Source organism: Branchiostoma floridae, chromosome 7 (genome assembly GCF_000003815.2).
Source record: "Branchiostoma floridae strain S238N-H82 chromosome 7, Bfl_VNyyK, whole genome shotgun sequence".
In the NCBI taxonomy this organism is placed as follows: domain Eukaryota; kingdom Metazoa; phylum Chordata; class Leptocardii; order Amphioxiformes; family Branchiostomatidae; genus Branchiostoma; species Branchiostoma floridae.
The window spans coordinates 12,593,563-12,614,699 of NC_049985.1; the positions used below are offsets into that span (position 1 = coordinate 12,593,563).

At 44.5% G+C, this 21,137-nt stretch overlaps 4 protein-coding genes across 5 annotated transcripts in view; 2 read left to right on the plus strand and 2 right to left on the minus strand.

Annotated features, from left to right (window-relative positions):
* The window catches only part of LOC118419276 (kelch-like protein 24), a 6,575-nt gene extending 2,375 nt beyond the window's left edge, over positions 1 to 4,200 (plus strand). Inside the window, exon 2 of the mRNA XM_035825623.1 lies at positions 1,716 to 4,200. Coding sequence (XP_035681516.1) covers positions 1,728 to 3,437 — 1,710 coding nt within the window. The 5' untranslated portion in view covers positions 1,716 to 1,727 and the 3' untranslated portion in view covers positions 3,438 to 4,200. The remainder of the gene's footprint in view (positions 1 to 1,715) is intronic.
* A 567-nt stretch (positions 4,201 to 4,767) lies between these two features.
* LOC118419590 (protein N-lysine methyltransferase METTL21A-like) lies at positions 4,768 to 11,087 on the plus strand. 2 transcript variants are annotated; one of them, XM_035826041.1, is made up of 6 exons: positions 4,768 to 4,879; positions 7,237 to 7,304; positions 7,477 to 7,532; positions 8,781 to 8,976; positions 9,372 to 9,529; positions 10,144 to 11,087. In XM_035826041.1, the coding sequence occupies exons 1-6, from the start codon at positions 4,827 to 4,829 to the stop codon at positions 10,369 to 10,371; spliced, it is 759 nt and encodes a 252-aa protein (XP_035681934.1). In that variant the 5' UTR covers positions 4,768 to 4,826; the 3' UTR covers positions 10,372 to 11,087. The 2 variants fall into 2 exon arrangements, with proteins under 2 accessions (XP_035681934.1, XP_035681933.1); XM_035826040.1 differs by lacking the exon at positions 7,477 to 7,532 and adding an exon at positions 8,145 to 8,200.
* On the minus strand, positions 10,644 to 13,229 carry LOC118420036. The gene is made up of 5 exons (XM_035826742.1): positions 13,085 to 13,229; positions 12,767 to 12,925; positions 11,974 to 12,248; positions 11,474 to 11,665; positions 10,644 to 11,183 (listed from the first exon to the last, which is right to left on the minus strand). Exons 1-5 carry the CDS (start codon positions 13,227 to 13,229, stop codon positions 11,103 to 11,105), a joined length of 852 nt encoding a protein of 283 aa, XP_035682635.1. The 3' UTR covers positions 10,644 to 11,102.
* Positions 13,230 to 13,283: 54 nt separating this feature from the next.
* The window catches only part of LOC118420037, an 8,196-nt gene continuing 342 nt past the window's right edge, over positions 13,284 to 21,137 (minus strand). The window contains exons 2-8 of the mRNA XM_035826743.1: positions 20,105 to 20,164; positions 19,145 to 19,270; positions 18,432 to 18,578; positions 17,988 to 18,217; positions 15,901 to 17,723; positions 15,221 to 15,628; positions 13,284 to 15,070 (exon numbers count right to left, since the gene is read on the minus strand). Of these exons, the coding sequence (XP_035682636.1) occupies positions 13,299 to 15,070; positions 15,221 to 15,628; positions 15,901 to 17,723; positions 17,988 to 18,217; positions 18,432 to 18,578; positions 19,145 to 19,270; positions 20,105 to 20,164 (4,566 nt within the window). The 3' untranslated portion in view covers positions 13,284 to 13,298. The remainder of the gene's footprint in view (positions 15,071 to 15,220; positions 15,629 to 15,900; positions 17,724 to 17,987; positions 18,218 to 18,431; positions 18,579 to 19,144; positions 19,271 to 20,104; positions 20,165 to 21,137) is intronic.

Below are 21,137 nucleotides of genomic sequence, written 5' to 3' on the forward strand. Positions count from 1 at the left end.
CACAGTCAGTCGATAATAAGGCAGTCCTAGTTGTGGCGGTAGTAGCGTCAATATGAGAAGTGGTACTCAAAGATAACTTATTGTGCTGGCTGCTATAAATGATGGATTTTTTCCAGGGGAGTTTCTAAAACCATAGGGTAAATGTTATCTAATTGAACTAAAAGGAATCATGTTGATTCTTCAGCTAAGCATCTTGTCCTGTTCCTGTTGACTTCACAGATACAGGACTGTGAATTTCACAGATCAGATACAGTCTACTGTATTTAACAAATTATCAAAAACATCTCTTGGAAGTCAATCAACACTAGAATGTCTCCCTCCTTTAATACCAACCAGGACAGTATCCAGTATCCTTCCCTCCATCTCCAGACAGAAATTTTGGTGTTGGAATAGACCTTTTTCACACTTCCCATAATACAATGCGAAGCATATTAACTAATGATTTGTCTAGCAAATATGGTTACAGTGCACGGGACATAGTAAAAATCACTTTCTGACAACAAAGAACAAAGGCTGCAGACGAAATGCAAGTCGTGACTCATAAGGTCATCGGGCGAAACCAACTAACAGCCACAGTTGTGACGGGCTTGCTAGTTTATACTTCTGACCACAAAAATTGGAAAATTCTCAGCCCTAATAATAGTTGTACTTTATTTTCCGGACAACTCATTATTGTATATGCTTTGCCGCCCTCGTATCGCAGGTTTTAGCTGGTTTCACCCTGGTTTCCCACCCTGGGCAACAGTGGTAACATCCCAGTCAATATCCATATCCGGAACCCTGTCGCATTGTATTATGGGAAGTGTGAAAAAAGTCTATGGTCAAGAATGTCACTGTGTCCATCAATTATGTCACACCAACACCTTTGGCCTCTAAATTTCAATTGACACAAATTTATTCTAAAAGTGCATGCGATAGCATTTCAGAGCATTGACGAATGACTGTTTGAATTATGGTGCAACACACAAAATGTTCAAAACAAAAAAATCTGTTGACATATTGCCTTTCAACGCCTCTTTGAAAGTCAGAGGTTATATAACTGAAGTCAACTCACGGTACAAAGGCAGTTGTGTTACGAGGACTAGATAACCTCCACAATCCAAATCATACAAACTTGAAGTGGACATGTTTCTTTACCATGCAGGAGAATGGTAAAGAATATAAGCAGAATCTACCCAACCTTCATCAATTTTATCCATACGTTCTGCTACCACATGACCATCAAATCTTTCCACAGATCCTGTTGCATGCTGGGAGATGCGTTACCATGGATTGCACAAAATACTTCTTTTTTTCAGTCAGGTGGCCCGGACAGCAAAAGCCAGGTTGCACCATCAACATTTCAGATTGCACCACTTCCAACTTATTGTACTTTCTTCATATCAGCTTCTTATCCATTATCTTTTCTTCCAGTTACATGTAACTACTAATGTTTTATCTTATCAAGAATTTATTTGAATACAAAAGCTTATGCATGTACGTGGGGGGAAATCGGTGTTCCAACTGCAAAATTTCAGGTTGGCACTGCACTGCCTGGGTTTAAGATGTGATCATTGCATTTGCAAGTGTGAAAGTGGGTATTTAAAGCACTGCTATCTTGACATAGACCATACCGGTACTGTATGCATATGCATAAAACTGGTTACATTTCTTAAGTTTTAACTGAGTTTTTTCATGCTGTAGATACTAATGATTAATCTTTATTTGTGTTGCAGAAAAACCTCACGATGGCACCACGATTTCAGGACTTCTGCCACTATCCACATGCAGCATCCCTCTTGAAGGGTTTGCAGGAACTGCGATCTGACAACCTGCTGACAGATGTCATCCTGTGTGTCTCCGGCAAAGAGATCCCATGCCACCGCAACGTCCTAGCTGCATGCAGTGGGTACTTCCATGCCATGTTCTGTAACGGACATCGCGAGAGCCAGGAGCACAAGGTAACCATCCATGAAGTCAGCACCAATATCCTGCAGCTCCTTGTGGACTATGCCTACACATCAAAGATCAAGATCACAGAAGACAACGCTGTCAAGCTGTTGGAAGGAGCCAGCTTCTTCCAGATCCAACCCGTGCACGAAGCCTGTGTGACGTTTGTATCTAACAATCTTAGTTCTAAGAACTGTCTGAAGATGGTGCACATGGGCAGCATGCTGTCCTGCCCAGACCTGGAGAAGAGGGCATGGACCTTTGTCATGAGACGGTTTGCAGCAGTTAGCACAACTCCTGATTTTCTTTATCTGACAAAGGAACAGCTCGTCAAGCTGATCTCCTCTGACGATCTCAATGCTTCAGAAGAAGTAATTTATAAAGCAGTCACAGCATGGATCAACCATGACACCAGGAAGAGGAAGAGGGAGATGAAAGAGCTGATGGAGCTGATCAGGTTCCCCTTCATGGACAGGCTGTACTTCATGGAGAATGTGGAGAGCAATGACGCTGTACGCAAGGCTTGCCAAGACATCGTGACGGAGACTAGAAAGTACCAGCTGTTCCCGGGAGAGGTTCAGTCACCCCGCACCCGTCCCCGCCGGGCCAGTGGACTGAGGGAGACCGTAGTGGTCATTGGAGGGACGGAGCTACAGGAAACTGGGCCCACAAATGCCATTATGACGACCACTGTTACCAACCCATCAGAATCAAGCTGGACAGTCATGACAAGAATGAAGAGGAATGGCGACAGTGGTTTTGCTGTGGCAGTTCTCGGCAAAAGTGACATCATTGTGTCTACCGGCACGAGCTTTGCCAAGGATGTGTGGCTGTACCAGCCAGAGCTCGACTCCTGGTCCAGACTTGCAAAGATGATCCGTGATCGGTGCTATCACAAGTTAGCAGTGGTTCAGGGTAAGGTGTATGCAATTGGTGGCCAGGAGAGTGGCATCCCACAGTCGAGGCTGGAGGTCTATGACAGAAACCAGAACAAGTGGACTGAAGGCATTCCACTCCCAGAGCCAAGGTACGGCCATGCTGCAGTGGTGTTGGATGGCAGGATATACGTGATGGGTGGATTTGATGCTGACGGCGAAGCGACGTCTACAGCGTACCGCTTCACCCCAGGAGACGACAAGTGGACAACAATGGAGAACATGCCTGCTGTAGGAGGTCATGTCACTGCTGCAGTTCTCAAAGGCAGCATCTATGTAGCTGGACTACAAGCAGGTATGATGTACAGGTTAGTCCCCAAGGAAGACCAGTGGATCAGCTGGGGTCGAACCGGTCCAGGTTGGGGAGTCTATAAGTTACAAGCACCTGTCAAATCCATGTGTGGGATGACTGCGTACCAGGGGAAGATCTACATCTTTGGAGGCAAGACCGAATCCGGGGGAAGCAAACAGGTCACGTGCTACGATCCAGAAACCAAGGTGTTCAGGAATGCAGGGAACATGCCCAAGGCTCTGTACGGCCATGCCTGTGTGACCATACTGAAGTGTTGCTGATTCAAACAATGATGATGAGATAAAGTGGACTGTTCTGTACTAGATTGATACAATGTTTGCCACTACAGTTTCACAGCACCATAGCATCATCATTGTTGGCTTTGAACAAAGATACATAATAGATCATGTATCTTTAGCTATAGAAGGACAATTGCAAGATAAGATACAGGATCTCAGGAAGAAAAAGAACTGACTGAACATGAATAAAGACCCTACTACATTGCATTTGGGCTGAGCCATAATACATAGTACTGAGATCAATGAAGCTTCTTTGCAGATTGAAGATTTAGTTTTGATAACATTATCATATCTTTTTGATGAGACCATCAAAAATTCTCTAGTAACATTTGTAATTGGCAAGTTTCAGCAAATAAGCCATAGAGTATGGGCCATATAACCCAGAGCCATGAGTTCCTTTTTTTTCTCACGTTATGTGTAGTTTGTGCATGATTTTAGATTGCCAGGTGTTTTATCTATAGTCTCATTCTCTGAGGGGTCGAAATGTCTACCGCCTCAATCCACAAAATAGACTGTAAGCGGAAGTTGACCATCATTATATTTCCACAGAAACTTGTGATAACTTACCTTTTTATTAGTCACCTTAGCATGCAAAACAAGTACTAAAGTAATCAAGATAAAAGATATAAAGTAGAGATAGTTTCTGTTGACTTCCAGTGTTTTATACTCAGCACTTGTGATAGTACTTATACTTTGTTCTGTTGTTATGAGAAGTTATCAACAAGTTACCGTTGAAGAAATTTTTTGTGTTGTGTGATTTTTCTGTTAATGTGTACTGATAAATAGGACTGCAATTCTAAAGAAAGCCATGAGGGGAGCCAAAATCTTATTGTATCTGACAAAACAAACATTCCCAAACACATTACATGGTACGTTATAATGACATGTGTATACAAGTCCCAGGGTCATCCTTTATGCTGTGAGATATGAGTAACAAGCAATTGAATTCCATCAGAAAATACAGTGACTGTTAGGTGAACAAAGATACAATAGTAACTTGTCTAACAATGTATTCAAAAAGAGAGACATTTATTGCTGAAACTTTTTCGCTGTTTTCTTCTTGGTGGCCCAGTGGTAACAAAATATCACAAATGACCATTCTTTTAATTTATGCTATCCAACAGGTTTATCACGCAGAGTTCGGGTTCAGTCTATATAAATACCATTCTGAAAACGCAATTTGTGTTTTCCAAAAAGACACCAAATCATGAATTTTTATGACCGTGAAACAAATAACTACCAAGGGCCGCCTCACAGAACTTGTCCCCCATGCCGCGTCAGCTGTCCTTTGCGGTTCTGAATTTCAATTTACCCCCCCTCCCGACTGTCAGTCACTCTCTAGCTAGCTGGTCAGATAGTAACGTTAGGACAATGGCTGCAGCGGTAGATACAGCACCAGGGGCACATGGACAGGAAAATATAAGGTAGGATTTTAACATGAATGTAGTAGGCTTCCAAGTTTGATTGAAATTATTTAGTGTCGCTAAGTCTGCAACACGAATTTGACATACCTAACTCCCTATAGTATAGAATGTTCTGGACCGTGCATTTTAAGTTGTAACTGATCACGACCAACTTATTCATCAAGTCAAAACTTCCCGGATCTTAAGTACTCGTGTTTTTTCTAATCGGCAGTGCGTGCTTTAAACTGGGTTACCTACTGGCTGCAAATAATACATTTAAGTATTTTAACACTGAACATGCCGTCTGGGAACGAACCGTCATTATGGAGGAAGCTAATGCGCTATTGTGCCAGTTGTCACGTGTATCGTGACTTTGTTTTTATAAGTGTAGGGAATGTTTCTCAAACTCAATGTTCCTTTTCTCTTGTCCTTTGCAAGTAAAGAATATTTCATTGAAGTAAAACGATTTTCACCACAAGGAAGTCGCCATGAACTTCACAGTGTACTATGACATGCCTCCTCTCAGCCCAGTACCCACCCACGGCCACGCGCACCCTCTCCAGGAAAAGATGCACGTACTATTTTGGCCGATGATATGTGGAGTATCATGGAGCCCTCTAACAATAACAATATCAACATTCACACATACTTATATGGCGCTGTCCTCACAGCTGTACGTGTGAAGTTACGAGCGCCCGCTAGGACACGCACAACAATTAATCAACGTCAAAAAACTAAATAAAATCAAATAAATATCAATGTTTTTATTTGCGAATCATCATTGCCAGAAGGCTAATTACATGTGCAATCTCAAAGTAAGAGTAAAATAATGTATATGATAAGTACATACGAGGGGCATTCAATAAGTAATGTCCCTGACCCATTTCCCATAGCAGGAGATTAATGAAACTTGGCACAGTTATTAGTCTTTCTCTTCATAGGAACCACCCAGAGTTTTGCATTTTTCCCATCATTTGATGTAGCTCTGGACACCGTTCTTGTAGGACATCCCAGGTTGGTCCTCCGACAGATGCCTCATCAATGGCAGAAGAGGGACGACCAGGTCTGGGAGCTGTTTCCACAGACTTCCGACCTTGTTTGAATTCAGGATGCCAGCGTTTTACAAGGTCATATGATGGGGCATCATCACCATAAGTTTTTTTTCATTTCATCAAAAGTCCCCTTTGGTGTGCGTCCTTTCAAATACAAAAACCGGATCACTGCGCGACACTCAACTTGCTCCATTTCACACCTGGTCCATTTCACACCTGACTCAGTTCAAACACCAGTAAATCAGTAACCACAATTAGTTCAGAGCTGTTTTTTGCAACATAACCCATAGAGATATGACTCATTACACATGCAAAATTTCATCTAGATCAGACAACTGGAAGTGGGTCAGGGCCATTACTTATTGAATGCCCCTCGTAACGTTAAAGGTTAAAACTCAACTATAGGGTTCTATGTTTATTTGATAAATGATGAATATAACCTAGAAAGCTTTTGTCATCTGTTGTGCCATCAAGCTGATTTTGTGGAGGGTGACGTTGGAATAATCACACAAAAATATAAAAGACGCATTGAACAGACTAAAACCCTACGCAGAGACAGAAGCTGTGTTAAGGCATTTAGTTGACTGGTCACGTATCATTTGTGGACGTGTGTTGTACGAGTGCCAATGCCACGGTGGTGTCAACAATAGCGACGTGAAAGTACGAGAGGCATGGGTACTACATGTCAGCTATCGTGCTGTTCAACGTTTACAACTGATGTGTAATAAAAATGATCTTAGTGAAAAAGATGCAAAGGCTTCAGCCACATCTCGAAGTGTGATATTCCCATAAATTTGCCAAACGTTCAAGTCATTCCCCATCAAATATCTACTTTGCACTTTGATCCCTTGCCAACAATGTCACGGTCAAAGCCATTTCCTCAAGAGACCTTGGCCTAGTTCCCGGTGTATTTTGGGTGCGTCTGTCCTACTGCCCTGTGTTTCCCGCCAAGTAAGACATTGTCTGGATTCAAGCAGGCCTTAAACAACGCCTCTTTCCATGGGTCACATATGGGACACATGTTTCATGTATTATTTCCGTATGATAAACTGTGATAGTTGGGGGCTTCTGAATGTAAAGTACCGTTTCGCACGTACAATTCGTAGTGCGCAAACAATATATGGCCGCTAGCTGTTTCAATCAAACATATTCATCCACGATTTAAACTTGTTGAACGTTTTTTAAAACGTTGTTGTCCCGAACTGAAATGGGACCTTAAGAAACTTAACATATGAATGTCTTGCTGTTCATGCGAAAACTTGTAGCTAAAAGGTACTACTAACAAAACTCATCTTCATCAATTCTTATTCTCTTTTCACGCATTAGTGACGATAGTCTGACGTGGGTTGATGTAACAGTCGGAACACAGCTCATCAAGGTGCTGAACTGGGATGGTAAGTGATATGGGAAACAACAGTGTGTTACGGAATCACGGTTTAGATATCTATATCTTAAACGTTATAAGAATCAAGCAAATGACGGGATATAACAGCCACCACACCAACAACTGCAGAACATTGTGAAACATGGTAGCTAAACCAATGTCTGTCTCTGTCTCACATGTAGAAGGACGTCAGGGCATTATAACTTTGAGTGGGCAGCGTCTTTGGCCATCAGCAAAGGTGGGACTTGTTAACACCTGCGCTCAAATAACACCCGCGCTTCTTACAATGGCATCGCCCGTCCTGCTCTACACATTGAATACTATTACTCAAAGAAGAGAAAATACACGATTTGTCGCATAGACACCTCAATATATTGAAATGCAAGCCCTTGTTTACATGAATTGAAGGCTTAGCTTTCAACAAAACTTGAATGATTGGAGACGTCTGTAGTATACTGATTTCAAAAAGGGTGAAAATGTTTTCATGGGAGTTACATATGTAGTATGTACATTTGTCATGTCACACAAGAACTTTATACATGTAACTGTCGCTTCTTTCATATTTTCACTGCTTGCAATGGCTTATTTGCATACGCAAATCGAATGTCAAACACATGAAACACGTGATTAAGGCCCGGGAATGAGGTGTTACAAATTTAAATTCGAAGCTTGATTCGATACAGAAAATCATCAAAGACGACAAGAGTCTCTCACCCGTGACTTTATGAGCAAAATACACTGGTGTAAAGTGAATGTAGAGTTAACCAGTAGATAGGACATGGAGATTGACTGAAGCTATTTGTCTAAAAAAACAACACCAGCTATGTTCGACCTTGATTTCCCGTTGCAGAGATAAAACAGGGCATCATCACTCTATCCGGACAGCGGCTGTGGCCGGCGGCAAAGGTGGGGAGTGACGTCATCATCTCGGACTGGTGTTCTACATGATGACGTGCTAATGATAATCAGTCATATTGTACAGAAACACTAGAGGAGTTAGGACACCAATAGCATGTATTACAACACAAAATACGATATTGATGAGATGATAATAAGATTGAGCAATATTTCCATTTTACACTGACATAGATTTAATACTAAATGTGCACCATAACATAGGCTTAGATGCAGATGTCATAACCATGTCTTCAGTACTCGCGTGGATCATTACAAAAACAAGAAAAGCATTGAAAACGTGTAGTCTTCGACTATTTTTCGACAAAGATATAACGTTATTTATGTAAATATTGGAATCCCTGTACCACACTTACACCTGACTGTGCACATAAGTACGCTGTCTAGCCGAGCGCACCTACATGTATGTCCATGTAACTATGCCCTGTAATATCACACTTCTGGAAGTAGGCAGCAATCTTGCACAGCTTGGCGTCATGCCTATAATTTGCATGTAATATTACGGAGATCATAGCAAAATTTTATATTCTAAACTAGCACTAATCATCATCTGTACGTTGAAACTTTCCAGTTACTGGCCCTCCTGATGCACCATAACCCTGACATCCTGGAAGGCGCCAAGAATGTTCTTGAACTTGGAGCCGGTCTGGGAGTGGTGGGCATCGCTGCAGCCAAGATGGCGGGTCACGCCAAGGTCATGATCACGGACGGGGAGGACAGTGTCGTGGAGCTCTGCAGAGAGCATCTCAGGAGGAACTTCGAAAAGGGTCAGTGTAACTTCGGGCATTTATAGCAACATGATATCGAAGATCTCATACCACCCTGAAAAATAAAGAGTGTCGCTGAATTTGTTGTTTCGTCCATTTATTGTGAATTCCTCGCTAAATCTGTTTGTCTCCCACTGCCAGCTGTATTGAAACAACTATATCAAAACAAACAGACTCACACTCCAAAAACAATACCCCATTCTCGGGGAGGTTGTGAATCTGCGCGCGCAATAATCCAATGGCGACTAAACTGTACTAAAAGTCGTTCTCTTGTTGTGTACGGTGAAAGGTAACTGCGTTAAGTCTTTATAATGTTTAATCATTTCATGAGGCATAACTTAGCTTGGTTTGAGTTGTTTGTTTTCAGTAGAAATGATTCTTTGTTCTCGTCACAGATCAGCCTCAGTGTGAGAAGTTATTTTGGGGCGAGGGTCTGGAGGAGTTTAAACAGAAGCACGGCACGTTTGACCTGATCCTGGGCTCGGACGTGGTGGAGGGGGAGGATTCCCTCCCGCCCTTCCTCAGTACCGTGAAGGAGCTGCTCAACTCATCGGTGGGTTTGACGGACAGTGAACTGCGTTACGTAGATAGGACACTGTTAAAAGATTCCGTTTTGATGATATGAAAATAGCATGACCAATAAAGTGACCAGCATTAGAATTATGCACCCGTCGATGATAGAGTTTGTATGAGCCTTTGTAACAGTTTCGCATTGCGAAACAAAAGCTCAAAGCCCATTCCATAGACCATACTAGCTCTGATACCAGCCTTCTTTGTAGACTTCTGGAACGGTGGCGTTTATTTTTGGGAGCGCTGATTCGAGACTTTCAACATTATGCTAGAAAAAAAGGAGTTTCTGGCTACGACAAAACTTTCTTTTCCAGTATAGAGAACCGTAGTCCACCTTTAGGAAAATCACGAATCAGTGCTCCCCAAAATTAAACGCCGTTGGTCCAACAGTCTGCGAAGGAGACTAATTCCATACACGGCTTTAGATTTGACAACTCCAATTATACTCGGAGGTGTGCCGTTCATAAGGATCATGGTAAACAGATCATGAAAAGATGTACGGAGGAGGGAGTGCTTCTCGTGTTAAGATTTCATACTCAGAACAGATTACGTGCGCCTGTTCGATTCCTACAACTCTTTCCTGCCTTTCTTCCCCAGCCCACTGCCATGTGCCTGCAGACCTACGTGGAGAGACCGTACCTCCCGTCTAACCTGATAGCTCGGGAAGCGGAGGCCTGCGGACTGTCCTACACCTACATAGAGTGGGAAAACCAGCCCTGGGCGCACCAGATGGTCCAGACGAAGGACCCGAGCAGATGGGACAGATTTTCACCCTTATGGGCCAAGATCAGGATCATCGCCTGGATGAAACCGCTGTCATCTTAAGCTATGCAATATTTACCGTTTACAAAATGTACATCAAGAACACTATGCATTTATCGAGCTGGCCGAACATCATGCAAATGAGGACGAATGCCAAGGTACGGTGTAGAACTTGTGGGCCACCTAAGAAACTGGCCAATTTCATATCACAGTACGTCCTAGATTGAATACCAAGATGAAATGAAGATATGGAGTATACAAACTAGCGCCTCCAGATTCAACATTTCTATACACAACATATAACATTAAGAATGCAGTTGTACATGGACAAGATAGAAAACGTAGGAAATTTATTTGACCATTCATAGCAGAAACTCAAGAATCAAAATATTTCACTAGAATATGTACATCAATGCTAGATCTCTGTTCTTCAAATAATGCACTGAAAATATGTACAGCATATGTACTAGATTGCTGTTCTTCAAATAATTCACAAAAAGATATGTACATCAATGCTAAATCTCTGTTCTGCAAATAAGTTCAACATTTCCAAGCCAGTGTACTATTTACCTTTTCGGCAAGAACGACTCTAACTGAAGGGAAACCGATAGAGATCAACAATGCACCAACAAACGTATGTATAAGATACATCAAGTGGTTTGCACATATGTACAGATGATCACAAAATGCCAACTGTTTCGTTTTGCCCTGCGTAGATTATTTTTTTGATATCTACAAGACTCAGTCTCCAACATATTCAATAAACATGACACATTGGATGGACGTTATGCTCTTTATCTGGCCTTGGTGAGCTGCTGGATTGCACTCTCCTTTGGTTTGGTCAACTGTTCCACTTCCTCGATCATCCCCATCGACTGTGGAGAAGACAGAAAACAATGCAATAAAATATACGACGGCCCAGGTATGACACTACTTCACCTTTTCCCGTGGGGTTGTCCAATATCCGTTGGTTTTATAAACAGGATATTTAGCGATATTACGTTCGCTATATTTTCAAAACATTGCAGTTTGCAACTACTTCGTATCCCCAAACACCGTTTTAAAAACAACGGATATAGGACAGCCCCACGGGAAAAGGTGAACTAGCTTTACTATGAGCAGGCAAATGTTTGCAGAAGTATCCTTAACGTGAGTCACAACTTACCCAGACGTAGAACGTCGCTGCTCCGTTGCTGACGCTCCTCACAGATTCCAAGGTCAGGTCATTGTCCTGTAGTAGCCTCTTGGCCTCTGCTACCGTCTCTGGACTCAGCTTGGCTGGCTGGCATTTCTTGATTCGCCTCTTCAGGCTTTGTTTCCCTGTCTTACCCATCAGTGTTTGGAGTAACTGCCAATCCTGGATAGCAGAAGTTTATCAACTTTAATATTGTATGGCTGAGATAGCAAAAAAAAAGTTATAAATGTATGTCTTATGTCATAGTTATTTGTAGTCTCTACCAGACTCCATAGGTCACTGGAAAATAGTGGAAATTGGCCAAATACATGGAATAATATGCCAGAGTAGATAACCGGCGTCCCCAGATTGCAAATTGTACCCATCTGGCCCTCTAACTCCCCCGGTATATACTCCTCCGGTATATGTTGGTCAATTCCTACGATTGTTCCAGCAACCTAAGGAGTCTGATTGAGACTGATTTCATTTACCTTGATCTGCGCCTTTGAGTTGCCAAGCAACAGGAATGTCGCCATCATGACTTGATTGACAGCAGGAGGAGGCTGGTTGTACGTCTTCAGCTCAGCCACGGTGGCCTGGTTCATGGCCATGATTTTGTGACGTAATGTCTCCAGGTGTAGGACGGCGTCCAATACTCTCTTCGCCTCGTTCAGCTCTTTCTTCAGCTCGTCCTTGAACTCGGAACACCCCTGCATCGCTTCCTTTAGCTGGTCTTTCTGTCTAGAGTTGATGGCCGCCTTCAGATCTGTAATATTAGGAAGCACTTAGTGATATCGAAACGTGTGCCGTTGGCAAGGAAATAAGAACGAGAGCTATCTACCACTCTATTTTGGTGACCGTATCATCTTCAGATTAAAAGGTGCATAAATCAGAATTTCCACTAGTGGGCCCAAAAGCTAGTGTACAGTGGACTTTGTCAAATCCGACTGACATACAAGATATCAAGACAATCCATCGAGGCCTTCTTCGTGTTCTTGTGTTGGTAGACGCACTGACACACACACACACAGAGAGAGAGAGACAAACACACAAGAGCACAACAGGAAACGTAGCATTCTTGTTAATGTAATAAAAGTAGCCTTGTACATAACTCCGTTTTTATTGCAAGCATTTATTACATTCACAAGAATGTTATGTTTATGGTGGCGTTCTTGCGTGTTTGTACCGATGTGTCTACCAACACGATAACCTCTTAGTCGATGAATTGAAAACCACAATAATAACAACTAAAGCTATATCTATAAGAAACCAAGATGATCACACCTTCTCTGGCAGTCAGCAGCCTCAGGGTCCTTGTCGCCTCCTTGTAGATGTCTTCAGTCTGTGAGAGGCCGTGATCCTTGTAATCAGCAATGGCTTTCTCTATCCTGCTCCTGTTCCTAGCCTTCGTCGCCTCTGCCAACTTCTTCTTTATGACTTCGGCTGGAGGAGGAAAAGCAAGAGTGATTATCATAATGGTATGGCATCTTCATCAAGAAAGGCAAAAATCAACATAAGCAGTAAATATGAGTCCCTAGACAAAGGCGTAGACAGGATAACTGCATTCTCCATTAGGACCAATAGATCGTTTGAGGAACTTACGTGTGTTGTCATGGTTGACGTCAATTTTCACATCTTTAATGATATCGTGAAGCGCCGTCTGTTTGGTCTCTTTCAGGACGTCCCGGAGGACGACAAACGCCTCCTCGCCTTCCCTGGACACAACCTGGACGGACGATGACGTCATGGGGATTCAACATTCCATATGCTTTATATGAACATTAACGTTTAGCTTAAAATTGTGTAGATAGAATGTCTAATTTAATGTTCTGGGCAACACATGAATAGGGATGTGCGGACTCACGTTCAAAAGGGCCTTGTTCACTTCGTTGGCGTTAGTCGGCACCTGTAGAGTCATCTCCTGAGCTTCCTCTTCGTCTATGAACTTCTCCTCTTCGAACTTTGGGATGACCTTGACTGGGTCCATGTTGTCTTCGAACGTTTTCCGGTTTTCTCTGATTATCGTTTGGTATTCTTCCTCTTGTCCTATATCTTCCTCCTCTTCAACATCATCGCCAAGGTTATGACTCTCGTCGTCAGCACCGTCCGCCCCTGCCTGCAGGGTGTACCGGAGGATCTCCGTATAGTCCCCTTCTTCGTCATCGGGAAGTACGTTCAGTGTCACCGCGTCGCCGCTGTACTTATTCCCCGGCATGGTCACGGCGCCTTCCCAGGTCCCGTCCTCTCCCTTCTTCAGCTGTATCCACTGTGACGTAGGCAACATGACAGCCACTTCCGCAGCGCCCGGAAACCTTCCCCTGAATGTTACTGTTTCCTTCGCCTTCAGATCCCTAACCAGCGGCTCTTGTAGCTGATAGCCTTGCTGCCAACCACTAGGCCGCTCTGGGAATGGTGCACTTTCTTCCAGGCCGTGTTTGCACAATATCAAGTAGTTTGTCAGCACCTCCTCGTGGTTGTCCCCTTCAGTGTCCTTTGTGAATAGCGTGAGTTTGTAGTAGCCCGTGTCGTTAAGGCGCAGGTCCACGGCAAACGTTTCCCCTTCATCGCTCGTGTCTTGCACAAAGGAGTAGGATGACTCATCTACCTCGTGACCATCGTCAGAGCAGCGGACTAGAGAGGAGTAGATCGTAGAGAACTCACTCTTGTCGAAGGCAATCTTCAGGTTGCCATCCTCTGCTTTGATGAATGGGTCTTCGTGACTTTGCGGGCGGAGGGCGTGGTCGGTGAAGGCAGGATACACCGGTCCCCAGCGTCTGTTTGCAACCGCCGGGAAAGGCTCGAAAGGTACGGTTGCTTGAATGCAATGAATGAGGAAATTTGCTACAGGTACATGGTCATCTGAGTCTTCTCCTTTTGCTCTAACCTCCAGTATGTATTCCCCTCTCTTCGGGAAGCGCAACACCACCACTGTCTTATTTCCTACATCAAGCACTCTGTGGCAGAGGTAGTCATCTAGCTCGATCTTACTCCCCCTGTGTGCCAGCTGAAGGCGGTGTGTGTACTGCAGCTGAGGTGGGGAGTCTAGCACGATCTCGTGTTCTCCTGAAGCTTCTATGTACGCACTAGGGTGGTTCTTTGCCATGACACCCAAGGAAGGAGACTGTGGATGCACCAAGCCCCACTGTCCGCCCTCGACTGAAGGGAAAGGCTTCACACCTTTCTTTGTTTCCGTGCAGTCTATGCTGTAGTTGATGACGTTTTGAGGGCCATTCCCTTCATTTTCGTCCTTCAAATCCGACTTATCGTCCTGTGACTGTATCTCCGCTGCATTGACGGAGAGGGTGTACTTCCCCGCAGTCGGGAGCCGGAGCCAGAAGCGCAGCTCGCCATCCCTCATCTCCTGAAACACGTACTTACTCATGTCGATCGTCTCGCCATCTTCTTCCGAAGTGAGATGGTGAGATACCTGAAGGCGCCTCTCCATCCCCAGTCTGATGTCCACTTGTCCAGTGTTGGTTTGGATGGATGTGTTCGGGTGGCTTCCCGTCGACAGTCCAAGTGCTGCGAGGGCCGGGAGCAGATCGGGTGCTTCTTCCTCGGCTGAGACTGCTTCCTGGGAGTCTTCTCCTGAAATACGGAATGGTGCATTGTATAAACTAATTGGCTGATATTATTCATTTTACCGACTGCTGTTGCTTTACGCATAAAACCATCATTGAAAGATCAACAATAGATCAAAAGACCATAAACTTCTGCGAGGACGAATTTCACACTTACCGACGATATATTGCAACAGAGGCAGGTAAGAGTCCCCTCCGTCCTTCATCTTGGCGACCACCTTGATTTCGCTCCCCGTGTAGTCTCCTAGCGGCACCACGACGTCTCCCTCCCATGTACCGTCCTCCTCTTCCTGCTGGAGATGACACCACTTCTTGATGGGCAGGATCACGGCGACCCCTGCAGCGCCGGGAACCCTGAGCTTGAAGCGTTGACTGTCTCCACCCGGTAAGGTCCTTGTGTTGGGTTCCATAATACGGCACCCTGTGCCCCAACAGCCCATGAACTGAGGGAATCCTGTGTGCTCCGTGCCGCTGTCCCCAGCAGCGTCAGCGTCAGTGCCGTGAATGAGATAACTGATTGCCCTCTGGTGACTGCCATTAGCACCGGGGACTTGGGCAAAAAGTGCTGAACATTGTAGTAGCCAGCATTTGCAAGAATCAGTTTTGCTTGTATTTGTTGGCCATTCTCTGGATCATCTTGAATGATTGCATTGGCGGTGAGATCAGTAACTTTGCCGTCATCATGATGAGTAAGTTCGGGGTAGAACCACAAAGGTGCCGCCGTTCCAAAGGCAATGGTAACGTCCCCTGCGTCTGTGATGATGACTGGGTCTGTGTGGCTGACCAAGGTGATGCTCAGTTGGTTATAGTAAGGGTAGATAGGGCCCCAACGTCTACCCATGACTTCAGGGAAGGGTTGGCACGGATCTGCAGACTGCTCACAGTTGATCAAGTAGTTCATCACATTCTGATCCTTACCGTCGGCGTCTCTAACGTACAGTTCAAGGCTGTACTCCCCAGCCTCCGGAAACTTCGCAACAAGTACCATTGTCTTCCCGTCGTTCAGTATCTTATGACAAGCGAAGTCTCCGACGTCTCTTTGCTGCTGGCCCATCTTCCACAGCTTGAGGTGGTTCGTGTAGTCCAGCCGCTCAGTGGAGTCGAACTCTATCTCAAGAGTTCCCGATGCTTGTATGTAGGCAGTAGGATGGCTGACGGGCGTGAGAGCTAGATCGGTTAAAGTTGGGAGTTTTCTTCCCCATTGCTTCCCATTAACGACCGGGAAAGGCCCGAGGCCTTCTCTGGTCCCTGTACAGTTGATGCAGTAGTTGATGACGTTTGTCATGTCACCCTGTTGACCAGGCTCCTTTGCGTAGATAGCCAGCCTATATTTCCCTAATTTGGGAAGCCGGAGCCAGAATTGCACTTCTCCATCGAGTATCTGCTTGAACACATTCCCATGAAGGTTGACCTTCTCTTCAAGGGTTTCCCAGAAGAGGTCGTGGTCGTAAACCAGGACACGATCAGCGCCAAGTCTAAGGTCAAGTTCCCCTGTGTCACACTCTATGAAAGCGCTTCTGCTGGACTTGCTACACAGCCCCAGCTCGGAGAAAGCAGGGACGACTGCCCCGTACAAACCATCGGTAACTGTCGGAAAAGGGACCCCGCTCTGAGTTTGGTCGGACGAGCTCTGCGTGATGTAATTACACAGAAAAGTATCTTCCCCGTCTTCTCTAGCATATATTGCTAGCCCGTGATTTCCGTCCTTTGGTGCAACAACGTGGAACTTAACTACATCATCGATAACCTCGTGGGCCACGAAACGCTGAAGGTGACGGTCGTTCAGCGTTTCCTCGAAGAGTTTGGCGGTCAGCTTGACGTCCTGTTCCATCTTGAACTCCACTTCTGCCTTTCCGTCCTCACACTGGACATAGGGGGAGGGATGGGTGACCGGCGTCAGGCCTTTAGACACCACCTCCTTGCCTGGGCCCCACGACCCCTTGTAGTCTGGCAGAGGAGCGTTGTCAGTGATGTCTTTAGCTTGGTCGCAGACGACGATGTATTCGCATATACGGAAGGAATCCTTGGAGCCGCCGAGGCCCACGTAAGGCTCGAAGAGAAACTTGCCCTTCTCGGGGGGACGAAGAGTGAAGACTACTGCACCTTTCATCCTCTGCTGAGACACGAACCTGTCGAGCTTGATCCCTCTCCATCTGGACTGCTCTTCCTTTGTCTTGAGATTGTAGGTGAATTCCAGATGCTTGTTTGTGGTGGCATGGGAAGGGAGACCGATATAAATGTCTACCTCTCCGTTCTCCGTGTGTACAAGACCATTGTGGTGACTGAGCAAAAACAAGCGAAGAGCGAAAAACGCAGAAGTACATTTAACGTGAGACTCGAAAATCTGCAAGGGTACAGGATTTTCGATGAGCTGCCAATTAGGATGTTCGGGGCAGTGAGAGCTGAGATAGTGGAGAGGGTTAGGGAAGAAGTAGAACTCATCCATGGATATTTGGGACTGGAGGTCTTCCAACGCTTTGTCATCGTCGTCGTCGATGACAGAGTAGGATCCCCAGTGGGTGTCCACGATGCCCCACCGACCGTTGACGCACACGCCGGTCCACGTGGTCGACGGGGGTTCTCCGACGTACTTCGTACCTGGGAAACAGCGTGCACCCTTGCAGTGGCCCTTCACGAACTCACACTGCAGTCCAGCATACCTGACACAAATACGAATGGACAATGTTTAACACAATGTTAACCCTGAAGAAAGTCATGAAACACATGTACACTAACAGCTAGCCCATCCCGGTGAGCTTTGGTCCGCTCCCAACAGTCGCTATTCGGCCAATGCCAGTGTCAAATCACCTGTCTTGCTGGCGGAGTATCGACCATTGGGAGCGGTCCAAAGAGAACAAGGCTTGACTCGCTAGAAATACACAGGTTTGTAATTGTTAATTGCAATTTAGACATTCTGGTGTTACCTGCAGAGATAGCTGAAGAGGTAACGATATGCGTCTGTCCGTCTCTGCTTGATCTTCTCCAGAAACCAGTCAGGAGAGCCCTCTGGTGGCGGCTGGGGGAATTTCATGTTATGGACGTTCTGTGCTGCGATCCAGCTGAAGAGAATTCTCACCTTGTCCAGCTCCGTGCGTGTAGGCTGCAGGAGATGGCTGACCAGGAGGTGGAAGTCTCCATTGAGTGATCGTGGAGCCTGTGTGAAACGAAGAAAGTAACAAAGACGTTAATGATATAAACGGGGCTTACAAAACTATAATGTTGTTACCGAAAGGTGGAAAAACCCCATCCATCACCGAATCTCCATTCAAATCAAACAACAATCTTCTGTGTTCTTCTGAAGAAATCATTATGTGTGTACTAGGCCTGCAGAGTTAATTTTAAAAAATGACTCTGGATTGTATGTCCACCTTTCTGGCGTGGCCGTCCAGTTCTTTGAAGTTTTCTTTTTCCCAGAACAGTGAGGGTTTGTGGATGACGTGACCAGTCCTCCCGCTAGTCCCGAGGACGGGGTACGTCAGCATTCCCTCCTCCGTCTCCTGGGATAACGGCCACACCTGGGGAAACATGGAGCAGGGGTTTTCAGCTGTATGTAACACTGACGTTGTAATCGGATAGCTTCCTTAGCCCTCTTTAACAATTTGGCTTATCCTATCCTCTTTTTCATAAATAGTGCTACACCATATCCATTGCATAGACATTATATAACAGTGGCTAAATGGGTAGGGTGTTCACCTTGCATTCTTTACGCTTTGAGTTCGATCACCGACCGAGTCATACCAAATATGCTAAAAATGGCATTGCTGCTTTCTCTGCTCAGCATTCAGCATTTGGGAAAGAGCATGGTAGTTGAACTTCATGCACCACTACCAGTGGACTAACCGCCTATTGTTGTTGCATAGAGTTGAGTGGCCCAATGTCTATTGAAACGGGGATGGGCGCCGCCCTGTGCCTGGGGAGGGAAGGACCTTAACTTTTTAATCAAACAAATAGACATTGTCTAAATCCAAGCAACACAGTGCATTAGATATCACGTTCACTCAGTGTCTCTCTACGAATTTGCTCATACAATATTTCCCTTCTATTAATCTCCTTGCCTTAGAAGGATTAGGATGGTGTTTACCTCTTCATTGTTGTGAATACTACACATTCTGCACGTGGTCTCCCACTCTTTGGTGACGTCATCAGGAACGCTCGGCATCCATTCCGGTCCTTCTATGACTCGCTTCTTCCTGTTCACCTTTGTCCACTGTGGAGATGGAATACGACAAAGTATGACATAGATATAAATTGTATATTTCTTCAAGACATGCACTGTAAGATACCTATTTCAATCATATAGGAATTAGATAAATAAATAAATATAGGAATTAGCAACTAAATTTCAATCTGCGAATGGTACAGTTAACGTTACACAGTCTAGATCATTTATTTGAATAAATCAGATAATGATGACAATCTTCATTAAGTTACGTATCGTTTTGAATAGAAACAACATCTTGGTCTGTCCGTACCCGTGCAGTGTTATTGTAGTTTCCTCCCTGTTAATTTTACGCTCTGAATATCCTGTACGGTATGTCGAGCACGTAGCTCATTTCAGAAAACTGGCAGTCTGCCAAAAATGAAAGTCTACCACAAACGTTGTGCAAAAACGTTTTCTCTGTTTGTTCTTTACTAAGACGAATTGTACAGTTCACTTCTTCTATTCTGTTTTTTAACATCTTGTATTTTGCCTTTTGCAATATCTTAGTCATTCTTGAAGTACAAATTGTGTATTCTCCCAACTACAACACGTGCACGTGCTCAATAGCTTCTACCAGGCTCCGCGAATCGCTGGTCAAATAGTAGAAATTGGATAGAGTCAATGGGGGAGCTAGGGGAGTCGGCCGGCCAAAGGAGCCAGTATGCAATCCACGTTTGACTAACGATCCGCGGAGCCTGGTAGAGGCTACATGCCCACAAGATGAATCAATTCCCGTCTCTAACAACTACTTGAATACAATTATTCATTTCATGCGACGATGAAAGATTAACTGTCAAACACAATTTACTACTGTCATAAATAAAGTTAAACAACGGTTACCCGATCGTTATCGAGAACTTCTGTTGGTGCGGCTTGTTGTCCATTGGTGGAACCGGGCACCTGTAATGGTGACAAAGGAATGCCGTGTAACAGAATAATACTTATTCCTCCTAACTTTTGTTCAACACAAGTAGATACATGTTGTATATCTTTGCACCCATTACGCATGGACCATCAGAGCTTGTGACTTGTTTGCCTTTTGTAACAATGTTTTTACTCCAATGTGAAGGTACCACAGCAAAAGTGATTTTTAACCTCCTTGCTTCCGTGTATAGCCTGGTGTCTGAAATTGGCTACAAATCTTTTTGAATAGTATAAAGACACGCTATTATTACCATAACAAGTTTCAGAATGATAACAAAGCACACGTTTAATGTTTTACCGTTAGAAGTTCGTCCCGTGACTTGCTGTTAAAATAGTCTATCGATCAATTAATCAATCAGTCAATTTAATTGATTGACGCTTGTTATATACTGATAAACAGAAGCAAAGGGCAAATCACAATCAAATAAAGGCTGAGATAAGAACATTCCAGTGTTTCATAAAGACGTTACTTTACGGCTCCATCGGCAAATAATCATGTAACGTTAAAAGTTAGACAGGAGATCTCAATGAAATATCCACAGCGCGCCTTCCTGTGAAATTCCCATATATAGAATATTATTACTCTCCAAGCAGAGGCTAGGCTCCGGCTGTTTTTAAGTTGTTGTTTTTTTTTTGTTGTCGTCTTTTATCGAGGCTTGCAGAAGATTTTTATGCCTACAAAATTTACAATCCGTGTCATTACCTACCTGCATAGTTGACTGAAGAGAGCTGAATGAAACTCTCTCTTTTCTTTGATTTCCTTTAGGTGCCATTCGGGCGAGTCCTCTTTCGGTTCGGACGTGAACTGCATGTTGACGATGTCCTGGAAGGTGACCCATCTGAAGATGACCCTCGCCTTCTCCAGCTCAGTCGTACACGGCTCCGTTAGATGTCCGATTAGAGAGGAAAAATTTTCAATCATCGACTTTGGGGTCTACAGGATTAAAAG